General features: G+C 36.6%; 1 protein-coding gene across 3 annotated transcripts in view; it reads right to left on the minus strand.

Annotated features, from left to right (window-relative positions):
- Positions 1-21,128, minus strand: part of REEP3 (receptor accessory protein 3) — a 97,088-nt gene that overhangs the window by 39,555 nt on the left and 36,405 nt on the right. For 2 of the 3 annotated variants that reach the window (XM_057734777.1, XM_057734778.1), the window contains exon 2: positions 4,400-4,472. The exons of the other annotated variant lie outside the window; for it this stretch is intronic. In XM_057734777.1, the coding sequence (XP_057590760.1) occupies positions 4,400-4,472 (73 nt within the window). The remainder of the gene's footprint in view (positions 1-4,399; positions 4,473-21,128) is intronic. 3 annotated transcript variants of the gene reach the window in all.

Genomic DNA, 21,128 nt, shown 5'->3' on the forward strand with positions numbered 1-21,128 from the left:
GGATGACTAAGTTTAGGTGAGACTCAGCAAGAAAATGATATTCAAAATTTTTGTCAGAGGTAAATTTACATTGGAAATATTTAAAGAACTGCCAAGACTACACAGAACTTTCAAAAACTTCTCATTTCATCTTTAACCAGTTTGATCACGGTTGATTTAGATGCTTATGGGTCCTGCCCTAGTACTGGTTACGCTGCTTCATTGCTTTTCTTGGAAAACATCCATATCATTGTGGCCCCTGAAGATCTACATTGGAATTAATCAGAGGGATATCCACTAGTTGGTTGTGAAAGCTGTTTCAACTTTCTTGTGAAGCGAGAATCCTCATTTACTTTTCTAATCTAGGACCATTCCTGCCTTAATGATCCAAGTGATCCTGGGCAAGTTAATTCACTTCACTGAGCCTGTAATATTCCAATATTTCTTACTACTTTGTAGAGTTGTAGTGAGGACCAGTGAAATACTGAAGTATGCAGAATAATGTCCCCCTCCCCCAAAAATGTTCACATCTTAATTCCTGGAATCTGTGATATGTCAGGTTGTGTGTTAAAGGAGAAATCAGACTGCAGATGGAATTCAGGTTTGCTAATCAGCTGACCCTCAGACGGGGAGAGGAGCTTGGATGACTCAGGTGAGTCCAATGCAGTCAGGAGAGTCTTTACAAGCGGAAGATGAAGGCAGAAGGGAGAACCAGAGAGATGGTAGCTTGAGAAGGTCTCAGTCAAGTGTTCCTGGCTTTGAAGATGGAGGAACACATCTATGGCCAAAGAGTGTGGGCAGCCTGCAGAAGCTAGCAAAGGTAAGGAAACCAATTTTCCCCTGGAGCCTCCCAAAGGAATGTAGCTGTGGATCCCTTTCAGATTTTTGACCTCTGAGACTGTAAGAGAATATATTTGTGTTGATTTAAGCCAGTAAGTGTGTGGTAATTGTTATAGTAGCAACTGGAAACAATGATATACAAAAGTATTTTGAAATGGATAGGAAATTATATAAATGTAAGATGTTATTTTTCTAGTATGATATCTGCTTGGTCTCTTCAGCAGACTTGATGGCAGACAATTTGGTCACCAAGAGGTCTCTAGAGTTGTATCATATTTCCTTGTCAAAAGCAGATTCCTGCCTTTCCTGTTTCATTGCTTGACTATTTTTGCATTTTGTTCTAGCTCTCGTTTAATTTGTGAAGCAGAGTTGATTACCATGTAATTATCAAAACAACTCCAGCCACTTGCCTTTCTAGCTCCCTAGCTTCTCTTCAGTTACTCATGCTTCTGATATTCCCAAAGAGATGGTTAAGAAAACTTCTTCCAGAGTCATAATACTGTAGCAAAATTATGTACAGCTAATTCTTACTTTGTTAAAGAGCTATTCTCTAAAAGCTGTGCAAGGCAATATGTGAAGTATATCTCCAAATAAGCATATATGTGGATATGTACATATATCAGCACATGTCAAGTCTTAGAGTTTTTCCATCAGTTTGAATTAAGAATGTTAATGGATTCTCTTCCACAAGTTAAATTATCTTTAACTTAAGGAGCAGAATTAAAATTTCAGGGTTAGACTATTCTTATTAATCTCAAATGCATAGAATAATCTAGTAGTAAAATTTGAGTGTTGTATTAAGGGAATAAATACACAAATTCATGTTTTTAAGTTCTTAAAAGTTAACATTAACAAAGTTAAATTGATGCATAGTAAGAAATGGACTAATATTCTTATAACAGTTCTTAGGCCAATCCCTAAAGAACACCGTCTTTTCTGCCCTTTTAGCATTAATTAACACATGATGGGCCTATTTCTTTTTATTATAATTTGTTATAAATACCTTTATATTTCTTTTTGCTATCTTCTTACCTTTTATTTTAGGGGATGGTATTTGTGTGCCCGCTGATAATTTCCTCATATTAGTAGAGCTTCGTTTTCAATTTGTACTTAACTTTTTTTCCCAACAAAAACATTGCACATTTGGGAGGGAAAATAGGAGAAGACCTCAAGCAGAAATACGTACACAAAGACACACAGAGGCATAGCAGTTACTGTTTATCCTGGGTTTAAAATACTTTATAGGTAAAATGGGCCCAGAGTTGAGAAACATATCACCCTGTACTTCAACTTTACAATTAGGTTCAGAAAAAAGATCTCATTTAATAACAGTATGATAAACATTTCAAATAAGGAGGATTGTATTGGCCAGTGCAATTATTAAGTACTAGCCAGTCGTATACTCCTAGCTCATATTTTCGTGGTGTTTGGAAATGAAGAACAACTCCTATTTTTATCTTTCAAAAGAGAATTTCAATTAAAATATGACACCGTAAGGCAAAGGGTTGTCTATGGACTAGTGCAAGGCTATGAACTGTTACTGCTTTGCTTTAAATACAAAGTTGACAGTAATTTCAGGTCTGAATTTAATAATTAAAAAAAAAAGCTGGGGTTGCATTTCGTAAGTTCTTAGGGTTTCATTTCATTTTTCTAGTGATTACTTTTTAATTTTATTTTAAAAAATATTGGTCTATGACTTAACAGAAATTATTAAAAGAAAAAAACCCAAACTGGTCCTATCCCACAGGTAGCTTGAAAAACACTGTTAACTGAAGAAAGGTGCTTGTTTCTAAAAACTAAAGTATGCCAGTACCATAAAACAATATTTGAAGAATTCATTGTAATATATATTAATACATGTCCTTTCATGCCATTAACAATTACTTTAAATTACTAGGACTTAATGTGGTTCCACAGCATAAGATTTTTTACCAATCTTAGATCCAAGAGATAAATATATATATATTAAAAGGATGGAAAAATTTCAGAGCTCCACCGAATAACCTCTCTACCTCTGCTAGATATATTCTACCATTCTTATTAATTTGTGTATTCTTTACTTCAAAATTAGTTTTATACAGAAAATAAAAAGTGAGTATAAAAGTTCAATAGGATGGGTTAGTTATAAAGGTTTCAAGCCCTCCCCCTACTCAAACAACAACAAATTACCCTGAACAAATAGAATAAAGAATCATCTGTTCTCTGATCATTTGATAAATTGGATGAGAAGGCTACCATCCAAGATCCCTTATAAAGAACCATGGCTATATACCCAAGAGAACTGAAATTATTATATACTCAAACAAATCCTTGTACCCAAATGTTTCTAGCAGCGCCATTCATAATAGCTAAAAAAGCTGGAAACAATGCAGATGTCTGTCAATGGATAAATGGAGAAACAAAATGTTCTATGTGCATACAGTTTTACTCGGCCATAAAAAGGAGTGAAATAATATATAATGCGGATGAATCTTGAAAATATTATCCTAGGTAAAAAGAAGCCAGACACAAAAGGTCACATATTATATGATTCAGTTTATGTGAAATACCCAGAATAGGTAAATCCATACAAACAAAGCAGACTGGTGGTTGCTAGGGGCTGGGGGACAGGGGGCGTATGATGAGTAACTGCTTAATGGCCATGTTATTTTATTTTGCAGTGATGAAAATCTTTTGGAAGTAGGTAAAAGTAGTTTTTGCATAAGATTGTGAATGTACTAAATGCCACTAATTTTCACTATGAAGTGGTTAACTTTATGTTACCTGAAGGTCACCTCAATTAAAAAAGAACCACAGCTATCGATGTGCAGGTCTCAGTGTTGACTGCTTATCCCTGCTGATTAACCACTAATAAGCTCTGCTTTTGCTATTCTCTGAAAATCCCCTTCATCACAAATAGTAAGTTTATGCCAGGATTTATAGGTGGGGAAGGCCATTTACTATTGAACATTATGGATAAAATTGGGAGGGAGAACTTAAATGTGTAAATAAATAAATGAATAGTAAAGAAATAAAAATTTAAAAATTAGTGAAAGTAAAAAAAAAAAAACAGCTAAGGAACGGGGAAGAGGAAAGTGAAAGAGAAAAGAAACACTGACTGAAGAGGAAATCATTACAAATACAGTATGATTCAAGAAGAAAAAAGGTTGTAAATGTCAGTAGTCATGTGGTATTTAAGTATTTAAATCGATTAGAAAGTGACAAACACCTATGAAGGAAGAAAAAGGTTTTGGGGCCAGAGAGATATTCTCAGTGTACCTATTCATTTACAAGACTAAAAAACAGACAATTTCCCAACCTCTTATTTTACTGGGACTTAAAGACTAAATGTATAAGAGATGCAATTACTCATTTGGGAATCATACTTATTTAAATGCCAACTGACAGCAAACTATTTTTGAAACTCTACTCTGGAAATGTATTCAAAATCAGTTTTTAAAAGGATTAACTTCATTATATTTATATCACATTTTTAACCCAAAACATTATTCCAGCTGTTTCTAAAATAATGGCAGTTTTTCTAGTATTTATATAATGGATACATTCAACTAGAATTGATCGCTCGCAAAACTATACTTACATATTCCTTCACGTTTTTTGTTTTCACAGCTTTGTATGAATAATATGCAGGATAAAGCATTCCAAACACCAACCTAAAAGTAAAAAGTACGAGAGGACTAATCAAACATAACAATGCTTTTAACAGCCCATGAAAATTTCACCTAATAGAAAAGTAAAAAGTACATGGAAAACATATGACCGTGTAAATGTGTATTAAAATTGTGTATAAACTAAATCCACTCAGAAAGCAAGTAAAAATACACTTTTTGTTAAACAAAAAGATGGTTTCAATATTCTAGATAGTTTCATGGGGAAAAAATTTATTTTTAAAAATTGCTGTTTAAAATCTTTTTTTCTAATCACAAAAAATATTCTGTGGATCCTTGAATATTTGGAAAATGTACAAAATTGCCTAAAGAATAAAATTTGCCCCAGCCCTACTGGTCAGAAATGACCACAGGCAACACTTTACAGTATGTAAATCCTACTTTCTATCCATGTGTAGTATACCTAAAACATAGCATGCATGCACACACACACACAATTTGTGGTAATGGAAAAAGCGGTCCTTCACTCACATTGGTTTGAGAAGCACTGATTTCTAATTATGACAGTACTGTGAAACAATACTTGATATATTTATTATAATATATATTAAAATAACAAAAATTTTATTGGAGTATAGTTGTATGTTGTGTTAGTTTCAGGTATACAGCAAAGTGCATCAGTTATACATATACATATATCTACTCTTTTTTAGATTCTTTTCCCATATAGGTCATTTCAGAGTATTGAGTAGAGTTCCTTGTGCTATACAGTAGGTCCTTATTAGCTATCTATTTTATATGTAGTGGTGAGTATATGTCAATCCCAATCTCCCATTTTATCCCCTTCCCCCTTACCCCCTTGTAACTATAAGTTTGTTTTCTACACATGTAACTCTATTTCTGTTTTGTAGATAAGTTTATTCGTATCCTTTTTTTAGATTCCACATATAAGTGATATCACATGGTATTTGTCTTTCTCTGTCTTACTTAACTCAGTATGATAATCTCTAGGTCCATCCATGTTGCTGCAAATGGCATTATTTCCTTTTTTATGGCTGAGTAACATTCCATTGTGTTTATACACACACGCCCCCTCCCCCCCCCCCCCCGCCCATCTTCTTCATCCACTCTAAAGTAACTCTTAAAGCATTTATAAAATGACAGTCACTAACAGGACTTAATTTAATGCTTTCTGTTACAATTATTTCACCAACTTCCAGATCCAAGAGAGGTGTGTGTATGTGTGTGTATACAAAGATACAGAAATGGCATGACACAGTATATATGGTTTACAATTGGCATTTTCACATATATATCACAGAATTTTTTGTCTTCAGATATTAGTCTACAGTATTCTTAATACATTCATTACATTCCACACTGAGATTCACACAGTTTATTTAAACAGTCCTGTATTTATAGGCTTTTGGTTAATTTCCAGATTTTTGCTATTACACAAAATACTGTGGAAAACATTTCTATGCGCACTGATAGTCACTTCCTCATTGTGCTGTTGCTGCTTCAGAGTACACACATTTCTGCCTATTACCAAAAATGCCCTCCAGAGAAGTAGTTCCACTTTACGTTCCTATACATTGCCAATCATGTGTATCATGATTTAAAAAAAAGTTTGCCAGCTAAATAGGAGAAAAATAATCATCTCATGTTTTAATGTGCATTTCTGAGCACCAGTAAGTGTGAGTTTTTCTCAAGTGTTTACTGTTTTTCTGATGCATAAGGTGTATGATATTCTGTTGTCTACTTTTTTTAAAATCTATTTTTAAGAGTATCTTAAAATAGTTGTATTTTTACAGAAAAGTTGGGAAGATGGTATAGATAGTTCCCAGTACCCTACACTGAGTTACTCTTATTACTGACATCTTGCATCAGTATGGTACGGTTATCATAATTGATAAATCATTATTAATATATTATTAACTAAAGTCCATACTTTACTCAGATTTCTTTAGTTTTTACCTAGCATCCTTCTCCTGCCCCAGGATCCCATCCAGACAGCATATCATTTTAGTTGTCCTGGCTCCTCAGCTCCTCTTGGCTGTAACAGTTTCTCAGACTTTCCTTGGGAAATGATCTTGACAGTTGTGAGGAATATGGGTCAACTGCACTGTAGGAAACCACTCTACTGGCATTTGTCTGATGTTTTTCTCATGATTAGACCGGGGCGTGGGTTTTGGAGAGGAAGACCATGGACGTAAAGTTCCATCTCATCATATTATATTAAGGGCACATACTATCAGCACCGACTTATCACCGTTGATGTTAACCTTGACCACCAGGCTGAGGTAGTGCTTGTTAGATTTGCCACTTTAAGGTTACCTGCCCCCCCCCCCCATTCCATGCTGTAGTCTTTGGAAGGAATTCACTATACACAGGCCACGCTTGAGTGGGGAGTTGCCCTCTACCTCCTCGAGGGTGGAGTAGCTCTACAAATTATTTGGAATTCTTCTGAATGGGAGATTTGTCTATTCTTCCCCAGTTATTTATTTATTTGATAATTTATTTACATCGATATGGACTCGTATGTTTATCTTACACTTTGGATTTTAATCCAATAATACTTTATTTTGTTATTCAAAAGCTTTGAACGTTGGGACATCTTTTAGTTAGTTCCTGTGTCCCTTTGACATATCTCCATAATTGTGAGGGATTTTTTTTTTTTTTAGCAGTTTATTACTTTCTGGTACTACATGATGTACCAGGCTCATATTGTGTACTTCCTGTCGAATTCCTAGAATCAGCCACTCATCCCAAGGAGCCTTGGTTCCTTTCATTGGATGACGGTACTTAAGACCCAGATCTGGGTGCTAGGGTGCTCATTGTTACTGGAGTGTTGTTGATTTGAGGCCCTTCTTTGTCTATTTTGTATGTTAGCCAATATTTTTCTAGGTTATTGTTACCTTTTGATTCTGTTTATGAAGTTTGCTGAAATACATACTGTAATGAAATATCACAGACTGGACGGTTTAAGCAACAGATATTTATTTTCTCATAGTTCTGCAGGCTAGAAGTCCAAGATCAAGGTGTTGGCAAGTTTAGTTTTTTCTCAAGGCCTTTCTCTTGGATTGCAGCTGCTCACATTCTCACCGTATCCTCACATGGTCATACCTTGATCTGTGTGTGCCTCCTAATCTCTTCTTCTTGTAAGAACACCAATCACATTGGATTCAGGCCCATCCTAAATACCTCATTTTAACTTAATTGCCTCTTTAAAGATCTTATCTCCAAACACAGGCACATTCTGAGACACTGCAGGTTAGGACTTCAACATACAAGTTTTCGGAGGGGGACATAATGCAGCCCTTAATAAATACTGTATATTTAAGAACTTTCACGTTAAATACATGTTTCCATTTATATTAAATAAGCATTCTTACACTGAGAGCAAGTAAATATTTATATCTCTATATAAGAGAGATTCTTAGTTCACTTATAGATTATTTTATTGGGGGGGATGGGCTGTAAATCCCTGGTGACTTTCTTATCCTTCACAAGGTTGAACCCTGGATTTGGGGCTTGTGTCACCAGGTTAGAGGAATACCATGTCTTCTCCTGCTGAGGATTTTATCCTCACCAACTGAAAGCCACAGCATTAACACTCTCTGCCTTACCTAACAATACTACCCTGTGAATGCTATTTCACCAGAAGCCAATATCCAGACGCTGAATGAGAATTTTAGCTGTGCCACACAGCTTAGGACTTTTCAATTTAACACAGGCACCCCACAAGGCACAGAGGCTTTCCAGCTTAGTGATTTCCAAGAAAGCAATTTACCTTAGGACCTGAGGTGTAAACAAGAACACAACTCTCAGGTCTGCTATGTGTTCATCCTCACTGCTGACCTAAGGTATAATCCCAAAGTTAGCCACCACAGTTACAGTTTACATATTCAAGTTATAGTCATTTCAATTCATTTTATATTTCCCTTAAGAATTTCGACACCACAGTATCTTCCATATTCCCATACAATCTAGTACCACTATTTAAATTCAACATGAGATTCTCCATCAGTATCAAGTGTATGAATCTTTTGACTCCTCCTTCCCCCGCTACATCATCCATTCAATCTGTAACCCAGTCCTGCTGGTTCTTCCTTGGTGAACATCCATGCATCCATCCTCTTTTCAAATCAGTGGCCAATGACACATTTAGGCTCATGCCATCTCATCTGATTTACTGAATGGTTTCCCAACACAGCCTCTGACTCCACTGCCAGATCAATCTTCCTAATATGCCTGCTGTACTGCCTTGCTTAAAGACTTCAGTAGCTGGCCTCTTCACCCGCTTGCCAACTAGCCCATGTGGGGGCTCATCAGAACATAATTTGAAAACCACTGCCTTATATAAACCATCTGTTCCAATATGGTTTCCTCAATATGCCTCTTGTATAATGTTTCTACGTCAGTCCTGGACTGTGTGCTTCTTGATTGCAGTGCCTCCTTCCCTCCTTATTCTCCCTCCTCTTCTTTCTTCCATTTTTTTCTTGCTTAATTAATTCATTTTTTTCCCCATCAAGATCCCACCCTCCCCCATGGATTTCTAAATTACTTTTATTGTGAACTGTAGAATTTGTCAGGATGAGTCATTTTGCCTTTAGCATACTCTATTTTAGATTGTTTGAATTTTTAATGTATATATAACTGACTTCCAAAATAGATAATTTTCTCACAAATAGTAAGGTTTGGTGCTAGTTGATGCTATACCTACAGGTGTTTTGCCTTTATTTTTTAACCTTTGTATTGAATAGAAATAGTCAAATGAACAAACACAATGTCTCTAACACCTAACTTTTGTTAAGAGTAGAAAACAATAATGTATTTCATTTGGAGCATGGGAAAGATGAAAAGTCTCAGTGAGTAGTTGGACAATTTTTAAGGACCACCACTGTTAATACTATAATTTATTACTGCTCCAATGTGAATATTACTGGATAATTTATTACTAACATCTGTAATATTTTTCTAGGGTTTTTTTGGTTCATTTTCTTTAATATTGGGCTCTACTGTAGATGTTTGCAACCTGGGAGGTCAGGCAAAAAGCCAAAGCATGAGCACACACTGTATAAAATCAAATAAAGTTTATTTTAGAAGGCCACCTACAAGATAAACTTAGGGTTTATAAAGGGAGTATTTGCTACAAATAAAACTGACTTAAAATTTGAATATCGTTTCAGTTATAGTGGCAGGAAGAAATACTCATTTCCTCTTAGTCTTATTTCTACTTAAAGAGAGAACTTTGCCAAAATACTCATAATACTCTTCCCTCCCACTAAAGTAAAGTTGCCTATCTGAACACTGGTTTGTTGAAAAACACTATTTAAAAAAGGAAATAACATTTATGGGAATGCAGTAGTGAAGATGGTTCTTGTATCTTTTTTTTCATATATGGAAGATACTTGAAATAACTATCTTCTGGACAGATGTTAAGACATAATCTATCCTTTACCAATATTGTTTTAGAGAATTATAGCATGTTCAAAGGCAAATCTAAGAAGCAACGAGTAAGAATGCATTCAATGCTAGAGTTAATGTCATCAAAGCATAAAAGTTAAGCATCATTTCATAAAAAATTGATTAAAGCTTTTTTTGATTAAGATCCTAAAAAGAACTTATTGTAGAATTTTTGGAAACTGTAGAAAAGTATAAAAAGACAATAAAAATCACAAGCATTCCATGAATAAACCATTTCTTTTTGTTAAAAGATTACCCCCAATATATATTTATGTACATTATAATTTTTATCAAACCTTTCACAAGTGTGATATATTACACTCTCAAATTCTTTGAAAACCTTAAAAATGCATCAATAATAGTTAAATACCAAGGGTGATCAAGAGTTAATTTACACTTAAGTTAGAAAGCACTAATTCCAAGGATTTGAACTTCCTTTTTTATCTAGTATTCTTGTCATTCTTTTAAAAAACGTTATGGAAAATAAAATTATACACCGATAGAATAGTATTAATTAAATAAATTCCCCTATCCCTATCACCTAGTTTTAAGAATTATTAACAGTGACCCAGTCTTAACATTTTGGTATTATCTTTTCAGGTTTTTTCTATAATCTTTTAAAAACTTTATTTTAAAACATAATATTTTAAAGACAATATTTTAAAAACATGTTTTAGGGCTTCTGTGGTGGCGCAGTGGTTAAGAATTTGCCTGCCAATGCAGGGGACGTGGTTTCGATCCCTGGTCTGGGAAGATCCCACCTGCCATGGAGCAACTAAGCCCGTGAGCCATAACTACTGGGCCTGTGCTCTAGAGCCTGTGAGCCACAACTATTGAGCCCATGTGCCACACCTACCTGAAGCCCAAGTGGCTAGAGCCTGAGCTCCACAACAAGAGAAGCCACCGCAACAAGAAGCCCTCGCACCACACCGAAGAGTAAAATTTATTTAATAAAAAAAAAAGGTTAAAAAAAAAAACTGAATAGGCATAAAAAAAATAAAAACGTTTTAAATGTTATAAAATATTATACTTTAAACATAATCAATTGACATCTGAGAGCATATAGATTTTTGTCCTGCCTGTCCACTAAATGTTACATTATGAACATTTTCTTGTATCTTTAAATATTCAAGAACATCATTTAACAACTGTATAGTATAATATTCCTTCATGTGAATGAAAATCATGTTCCTATATGTCTGCTATTTTAATTAATGCTATGATGAACAATCTTTCTCTGATTACTAATAACAGCAATTATTTTTATACATCTTTATTGGAGTGTAATTGCTTTACAATGTTGTGTTCGTTTCTACTGTACAACAAAGTGAATCAGCTCTATTTATACATATATCCCCATATCCCCTCCCTCTTGAGCCTCCCTCCCACCCTCCCCATCCCACCCCTCTAGTTCAGCATGAAGCACCAAGCTGATCTCCCTGCGTTATGCAGCACATTTTATGTAAAATAGCTATCTATTTTACAATTGGTAGTGTATATATGTCAATGTTACTCTCTCACTACATCTCACCCTCCCCTTCCTCCACTGTGTCCTCAAGTCTGTCCTCTACTTCTGCGTCTTTGTTCTTGCCCTGTCACTAGGTTCATTGGTACCATTTTTCTAGATTCTATATATATGCATTAGCATACGGTAATTGTTTTTCACTGACTTACTTCACTCTGTATAACAGACAACAGCAATTGTTTATTAACATTTTATACTAGGCAGAATGTTAAGCACTTTCTGTATATAACTTCATATAATTCTCACAATAACACCTAGAGATAGGTGCTATTTTCATACCTATTTTACAGATGAAAAGACGGAGCCTTACAGAAGTTAATAAATTAATCCACTGTCATACAGCTTATAAGTTTATTGGCTAGACTCAAAGTCAGGCACTCTAACTCCCAAATCCACACTTAAAAATCACTGTTTATTTCCTAATGACATTATCCTAGAAGTGGAATAGCTAATCAAAAGGGCTGAGATTTTGAAGATCTTTGATATATACTGCAAAACTGCTCTCTAGAAAAGTAACATCAATTTATATTCTTACAAGCAATGTATAAAATACCCATCAAAGGACTATTTTCTTTAATAAAAGTCAAACAGGTAAAATAAAGCAGCAAGTCTGTAGGCATTTTTTTCCAACAGATAAACTGTGTTTTTAAGATAATATGTGGGTTAGAACAATCATGCAGTGTATAAATTGCTATGAAAAACAACCCCAAATATTATAATGATATTAACATTTAATTTCAGAACTATTTTAATTTCCCCTAAATTGTCATTATTTATTTATTTATTTTTATATATTTATTTTTATTTTTGCTTGTGTTAGGTCTTCGTTGCTACTCGAGGGCGTTCTCTAGTTGCGGTGAGCAGGGGGCTACTCTTTATTGTGGTGCGCAGGCTTCTCAGTGCTGTGGCTTCTCTTGTTGCAGAGGAGGGGGTCCAGGTGTGCAGGCTTCAGTAGTTGCAGCACGTGGGCTCAGTAGTTGTGACTCGTGTACTCTAGAGCACAGGCTTGGTAGTTACGGTGCATAGCCTTAGCTGCTCCACGGCATGTGGGATCGTCCCAGACCAAGGCTCAAAACCATGTCCCCTGCATTGGCAGGTGGATTCTTTACCACTGCGCCACCAGCGAAGCCCTCCCCTAAATTATCTTTAGATTACAAGTTCCTGCTCTAATAATGGAAAAGAATTTACATTGTAGTTTGTTAAAAGTAAGCATAACAAATAGCTTATTGCGGATAATAAACTATAATACTAACATGTAACTGACCATGCTCATTGGCACCTGGTGTTGCTCACTTGGCAAATTCTCCTTATTCCACTGCATTTCAGAATCATGCTCCCAAACAAACAAAAATGTTAATTATGGTGTTCTATTACATTAAAGGACAAATGGAATGAGACGAGAGATTAACTAAAATGAGATAGCTAATATTAAAGAAACAAAACATACGATCAAAAGTCAAAATGATGAAAGACAGATGTACCAGTCTCATTAGGATTAGTCACAATTAACACAGATACCTTATACACTCTCAAAGAGCAACGCAAAATACAACACTCCAAGCCCTCATCAAAGAATATAAACAAACCCCATCTGTCTGTAATCCAGCTTACACTAAAGGCTGAGACCAATGAAACGTACATAAAATAGCCTGGCACAAGGATGGCAAACATGCAGAGGTCTCGCTGCTACTCATCCCTGTGACCAACAGAATTTGCTGTCATTCACTGCACTCTTTTCTGCTGACCCTGGTCTCGGAACCCTTGTCAACATCGCACCAACATAAGCTCACAACAGACAGAAGCCAAGTGGACTTCTTTGCCTTTTTTTTTTTTGCCATCCTTGTTCTAAACCTTTATTTCTCTAGGTGGTATCATTCTAAATTTGAATCAAACTTGACTACCAGGTTGTATTCTAAACATCATACCTGTCTCCTTTGGGAGAAAAGTCACTTTAATTGATTTGTTTTTTAACAATACATTCTTCTTTTTTTCTTGAAGTATATTATAAGAAACTGCCATACGAAACCCACGGCTGTGTATATACTAGTGAAATAGTATTAAGGGCACTGTCTATTATATTGGTATCCTTATATATGAAATTTCATGTGTGAGATTTACTTTGGAATTCAGTACAATGCAATGTTTAGCTTTCTTTGAGAAAATGATGCCCCTCCTTCTATCTGATAAGAATTATATTACAGCTTTCCAAGGGAGGAAAAGATGGCGGCGAAGTAGAGAGACGTGGAGTATATCCCTCCCCACAGATGCATTGGGAATGCACGGAAGGACGCAGTAATTCTCACAGAGAACCAGCTGAACACCAGCAGACGGCCTTGGACACCGGATGGGACTGCGGGGAGCCCCACGTAGCCGGTAGGGAGGCATCTACGAGGGCTCAAAGAGGGTGAAGCGGCGGAGCTGTGGCAGACGGGAGGGAGTGAGAAACATTCGGAGGGTCCGCAGCGCAGCTCAGCGTTCCCGGACCAAGACATCGATCCGCGGCTGAACGGAGGGTCCAGGAGCGGGAGTGTGGGAGCAGGAGAGCTGGTTCAGTGTGGGAAACATTGTTGCCGGTAGGGTGACGGACCGAGAGGACAGGAGGGAGGAGGCCCGCGGAGAGGAGTGCCCGTTCCTGAGAGCTGCCCGGCCATGATGGCGGCTGGAGGCTGCAGGCTCACTGGTGGCTGGGAGGAGCCACGCGCATAGCCTCTCTCTCTCTCTTTCCGCGCCTCTGCAACAGGCAGTGGAGAGACGCCCTGCGGGCCACCTAAGGCGCTCAGGGATAACAAGTACCCTCAGGCACTCGGGTGGGGCTAGATTAAAACCCCTTGCAACGCCAGCAGCAGGGAGGCTGCAGAGAGAAAAAAAAAAAAAAAAAAAAGAAAAGAAAAAACCCCCGAGAGAGGCCCAACTCTAAGACTTTCTGTTTACGCCTGAGCCACCGGCGCCCTCTGCAACAGGCACCTCCAAGCCTGACTGAGACATCAGTGCGCCACTGCTCACTCCCTCCCAGGAGAAGGAGCCACTGTTGTACCCTCTCCCTCCCCACACACCAACGCTTACAGACGAACAATAAAGGAACCTCTGCTGGTCACAGAATAACGCAAAAAAACCCAAGGACAAGCAACCCCAAAAGTTTGGACAACCATGAGGAAACAAAGAAACACCATGCAGGCAAAGGAGCAAGAAAAAAACCCACAAGACCAAATAAATGAGGAGGAAATAGGAAAAATGCCTGAAAAGGAATTTAGAGTAATGATAGTAAAAATGATACAAAATCTCGATAACAAAATAGAGAAAGTACAAGAAACAGTTCATAAGAACTCAGAAAAACAAACAGCAATGGATAACAAAATAACTGAAATTAAAAATACTCTAGATGCTCTAACCAGCAGAATGACTGAGGCAGAAGAACGAATAAGTGAGTTGGAAGATAGAATGGGGGAAATAACTGCCACAGAGCAGGAAAAAGAAAAAATAATAAAAAGATTAGAAGACAGTCTCAGAGACCTCACTGATAACATTAAGCGTACCAACATTCGAATTATAGGCATCCCAGAAGAAGAAGAAAACAAGAAAGGGTCTGAGAAAATATTTGAAGAGGTTATAGTGGAAAACTTCCCCAACATGGGAAAGGAAATAATTCACCAAGTCCAAGAAGCACAGAGAGTCCCATACAGAATAAACCCAAGGAGAAATACACCGAGACACATATTAATCAAACTAACGACAACTAAACACAAAGAAAAAATATTAAAAGCAGCAAGAGAAAAGCAACAAATAACATATAAGGGAAAACCCATCAGGATAACAGCTGACCTTTCCACAGAAACTCTGAAGGCCAGAAGGGAATGGCAGGATATCATGAAAGTCCTGAAAGAGAGAAACCTACAGCCAAGAATACTCTACCCAGCAAGAATCTCATTCAGATTTGAGGGAGAAATCAAAAGCTTTCCAGACAAGCAAAAGTTAAGAGAATTCAGCACCACCAAACCAGCCTTACAACAAGTGCTAAAGGAACTTCTCTAAGTAGGAAACACAAGAAAAGGAAAACACCTACAAATACAAACTCAAAACAATTAAGAAAAATGGTAATTGGAACACACATGTCAATAATCACCTTAAATGTAAATGGATTAAATGCTCCAACCAAAAGACACAGACTGGCTGAATGGATACAAAAACAAGACCCTTCTATATGCTGCCTACAAGAAACCCACTTCAGACCAAGGGATACATATAGACTGAAAGTAAAGGGATGGAAAAAGATATTCCATGCAAATGGAAGTCAAAAGAAAGCTGGAGTAGCAATACTCATATCAGACAAATTAGACTTGAAAGTAAAGACTATTAAAAGAGACAAGGAAGGACACTACATAATGATCAAGGGATCCATCCAAGAACAACATATCACAATGGTAAATATCTATGCCCCCAATATAGGAGCACCTCAATACATAAGGCAAATGCTAACAGCTATAAAAGGGGACATCGACAGGAACACAATAATAGTGGGAGACTTGAACACCCCACTTACATCAATGGACAGATCATCCAAACAGAAAATAAATAAAGACACACAAGCTTTAAATGACACATTAGACCATCTTGACTTAATTGATATTTATAGGACATTCCATCCAAAAACAACAGAATACACGTTCTTCTCAAGTGCACACGGAACATTTTCCAGGATAGATCACATCTTGGGTCACAAATCAAACCTCAGCAAATTCAAGAAAATTGAAATCATATCAAGCATCTTCTCAGACCACAACGCCATGAGACTAGATATCAATTACAGGAAAAAAACTGCAAAAAAGACAAACACATGGAGGCTAAACAATTCACTCTTAAACAACCAAGGAATCACTAAAGAAATCAAAGAGGAAATCAAAAAATATCTAGAAACAAATGACAACGAAAACACAACAACCCAAAACCTATGGGATGCAGCAAAAGCAGTTCTAAGGGGGAAGTTTATAGCAATACAGTCCTACCTTAAGAAACAAGAAAATGATCGAATAAACAACCTAACCTTACACCTAAAACAACTAGAGAAAGAAGAACAAAGAAACCCTAAAGTGAGCAGAAGAAAAGAAATCATAAAGATCAGAGCAGAAATAAATGAAAAAGAAAGGAAAGAAACCATAAGAAAAATAAATAAAACTAAAAGCTGGTTCTTTGAGAAGATTAACAAAATTGATAAACCATTAGCCAGACTCATCAAGAAAAAAAGGGAGAAGATGCAAATCAACAGAATTAGAAATGAAAAAGGAGAAGTAACAACGGACACCTCAGAAATACAAAAGATCATGAGAGACTACTACAAGCAACTATATGCCAATCAATTGGATAACCTGGAAGAAATGGATACATTCTTAGAAAAATACAATCTTCCAAGACTGAACCAGGAAGAAATAGAAACCATGAACAGACCAATCACAAGTACGGAAATTGAGGCAGTGATTAAAAATCTCCCAACACACAAAAGCCCAGGACCAGATGGGTTCACAGGCGAATTCTACCAAACATTTCGAGAAGAGTTAACACCTATCCTTCTCAAACTCTTCCAAAATATTGCAGAAGGCGGAGCACTCCCAAACTCATTCTACGAGGCTACCATCACCCTGATACCAAAACCAGGCAAAGATGTCACAAAAAAAAGAAAACTATAGACCAATATCACTGATGAATATAGATGCAAAAATCCTCAACAAAATACTAGCTAACAGACTGCAACAGCGCATTAAAAAAATCATACACCATGATCAAGTGGGGTTTATCCCTGGGATGCAAGGATTCTTCAATATATGCAAATCAATCAATGTGATACATCATATCAACAAATTGAAGGATAAAAACCATATGATCATTTCAATAGATGCAGAAAAAGCTTTTGACAAAGTTCAACATCCATTTATGATAAAAGCTCTCCAGAAAATGGGCATAGAAGGAAATTACCTCAACATCATAAAAGCCATATATGCAAAACCAAAAGCCAACATTGTTCTCAATGGAGAAAAACTGGAAGAATTCCCCCTAAAAACAGGAACAAGACAAGGGTGTCCACTCTCACCACTATTATTCAACATAGTTTTGGAAGTTTTAGCCACAGCAATCAGAGAAGAAAAAGAAATCAAAGGAATCCAAATTGGAAAAGAAGAAGTAAAATTGTCACTCTTTGCAGATGACATGATATTATATATAGAAAACCCTAAAGACTCTACCAGAAAACTGCTAGCACTAATTGATGAGTTTAGTAAAGTAGCAGGATACAAAATTAATGCACAGAAATCTCTTGCATTCCTATACACTAACAACAGAAGAGCAGAAAGAGAAATTAAGGAAACTCTCCCATTCACCATTGCAACAAAAAGAATAAAATACCCAGGAATAAACCTGCCTAAGGAGGCAAAAGATCTGTATGCAGAAAACTTTAAGACATTGATGAAAGAAATCAAAGACGACACAAACAGATGGAGGGACATACCATGTTCCTGGATTGGAAGAATCAACATCATGAAAATGTCTGTACTACCCAAAGCAATTTACAGATTCAATGCAATCCCGATCAAATTACCAATGGCATTTTTCACAGAACTAGAGCAAGAAATCTTATGATTTGTATGGAAACGCAAAAGACCCCGAATAGCCAAAGCAATCTTGAGAAGGAAAAATCGAGTGGGTGGAATCAGGCTTCCTGACTTCAAACTATACTACAAGGCCATAGTGATCAAGACAGTATGGTACTGGCACAAAAATAGAAAGGAAGATCAATGGAATAGAATAGAGAACTCAGAAGTAAGCCCAAACACATATGGGCACCTTATCTTTGACAAAGGAGGCAAGAATATACAATGGAAAAAAGACAGCCTCTTCCATAAGTGGTGCTGGGAGAACTGGGCAGCAACATGCAAAAGAATGAAATTAGAACACTTCCTAACACCATACACAAAAGTAAACTCAAAATGGATTAAAGACCTACATGTAAGGCCAGACACTATCAAACTCCTAGAGGAAAACATAGGCAGAACACTATATGACATCCATCAAAGCGCCATCCTTTTTGACCCACCTCCTAGAATCATGGAAACAAAATCAAGAATAAATGAGTGGGACCTCATGAAACTTAAAAGCTTTTGCACAGCAAAAGAAACCATAAACAAGACTAAAAGGCAACCCTCAGAGTGGGAAAAAATAATTGCCTATGAAACAACGGACAAAGGATTAACCTCCAAAATATACAAGCAGCTCATGCAGCTTAATACCAAAAAAGCAAATAACCCAATGCACAAATGGGCAGAAGACCTAAATAGACATTTCTCCAAAGAAGACATACAGATGGCCAACAAACACATGAAAAGATGCTCCACATCACTAATCATCAGAGAAATGCAAGTCAAAGCCACAATGAGGTATCACCTCACACCAGTCAGAATGGCCATCATCACAAAGTCTGGAAACAACAAATGTTGGAGAGGGTGTGGAGAAAAAGGAACTCTCCTGCACTGTGGGTGGGACTGTAAATTGGTACAGCCACTATGGAAAACAATTTGGAGGTTCCTTAAAAAACTACAAATAGAACTACCATATGATCCAGTAATCCCACTACTGGGCATATACCCAAAGAAAACCATAATCCCAAAAGAAACTTGTACCATAATGTTTATTGCAGCACTATTTACAATAGCCAGGACATGGAAGCAACCTAAATGCCCATCAACAAATGAATGGATACAGAAGATGTGGCATATATATACAATGGAATATTACTCAGCTATAAAAAGGGATGAGATGGAGCTATATGTAATGAGGTGGATAGAACTACAGTCTGTCATACAGAGTGAAGTAAGTCAGAAAGAGAAGGACAAATATTGTATGCTAACTCACATATACGGAATCTAAAAATGGTACTGTTGGACTCAGTGACCAGAACAAGGATGCAGATACAGAGAATGGACTGGAGAACTCGAGGTATGGGAGGGGGCGGGGGGTGAAGGGGAAACTGAGACGAAGCGAGAGAGTAACACAGACATATATATACTACCAACTGTAAAATAGTCAGTGGGAAGTTGTTGTATAACAAAGGGAGTCCAACTCAAGGATGGAAGATGCCTTTGAGGACTGGGGCAGGGAGGGTGGGGGGGGCTTGGGGGGGGCGTCAAGGAAGGGAGGGAATACGGGGATATGTGTATAAAAACGGATGATTGAACCTGGTGTACCCCCCAAAAAAATAAATAAATAAATAAATAAATAAATAAATAAATAAAGAATTATATTACATATTACTCACCCCCGCCAAACACATTAATTGCCAGGAAGCTCATAGGCAAAATCTGTTGTTCAACTATGATTGGCCTTAAGACTGGCATACTTATACAGTATTTGTATTCACTAGATTTTTATTTTCTATGCTATTGATTGCTATTTTTTCCTAGTCTTAATTCTCTTTTCTTTATATTCCAACATAACTTGGTAAATGATTTCTCAAATAATTTGAATATAATAGAGCATACACAAATAGTTAAAATGTACTGGTCACTGAGATTAAGTGCAGAATTCAGCTCTCTGGTGCCAGAGAACCAAGAAACGCATTCTTTAGTTTAGGTAGCTGTGGCTGAGAACCACTGGTGGTTCCCCAAGTGAGCCACACATTAAAATATTTTGGAGAGCTTATTTTTAAATACTGTTTTTGTTGTTGTTGCTTAAAACTTTTAACTCAGGTAATCTAAAAAATAGAATACGGTAGAAAATGCAAAGTAAAAATTTCCCATTCTGAAACACTCTGTTTCCCCAAAGAAGCATGGAAAGAATTTCTTGGATAGCTTACCGTCAACTAATTTAAATATATAAAATACATTAATAACAAAACAGTAAATACTCAAAACTCCTCATTTCTTAATTATTTTATTACATTTTGCTATACTCTTGAAGTTATTTATACCTATTCTATCTGTATGGTGGAAATACTAAGTGTACTGTGTGTCTCTTCCCAGCTCCACATCAGGTGACATCACACTGGTAGCTTGAAATAGGCTATTACTGGAGGGAGTATTTACATCATGGAAATTAGCAAATGGTATGAATCAGTCCCTTTGCCCCAGTTGTTAAGCATTCTCAGCACACCACTGCCTATATGTGTTTCAGCCAAGGGAAACGACAGTATGTTTCTATTATGAGGACAGTGAAATACTATATGTAGAAAGAATTCACAGAATTTAGTGAGATCAAAAAGGCAGGCAATTCTGACAACCAAGTTTATAAAAGGCTTCATGCAAGATGAAGAGAAAGGGGGCAAATGTTTTTTGCCCTTTATCATAGGTCAATTCTGTTTGAAGATTAGGTCTCCTAATCTTCACAGACTCTGAATTTTTAAAAGAAAATCAGAATCTTAAATATTAGGGAATCCTAGAAATAGTCTATTATATAATAGTAGTTTTCTGAATTTTTTTCAAAGCAGTATTTTTCCCCCAGAGGAAATCTTTCTTAGGATCATCAAAAAATAAGAGATGAGTAAATGAGACAAATGCAATTAAGTTGTCCTTAGAGAATTTAGTTTCATTGATTGCAGAATCATCTGAGGAATCCTAAACCCTTGAGAACTATTTGAAAAGCATCCCCTACAAATGGTTTAGAAGCTTGCAAGTCTGTCTATATATAAGAATCAATTGGGAATGAGAATCTTTGGAAGTGGGGCCTAGGAA

This window comes from Hippopotamus amphibius, chromosome 5 (genome assembly GCF_030028045.1).
Source record: "Hippopotamus amphibius kiboko isolate mHipAmp2 chromosome 5, mHipAmp2.hap2, whole genome shotgun sequence".
NCBI lineage: Eukaryota > Metazoa > Chordata > Mammalia > Artiodactyla > Hippopotamidae > Hippopotamus > Hippopotamus amphibius.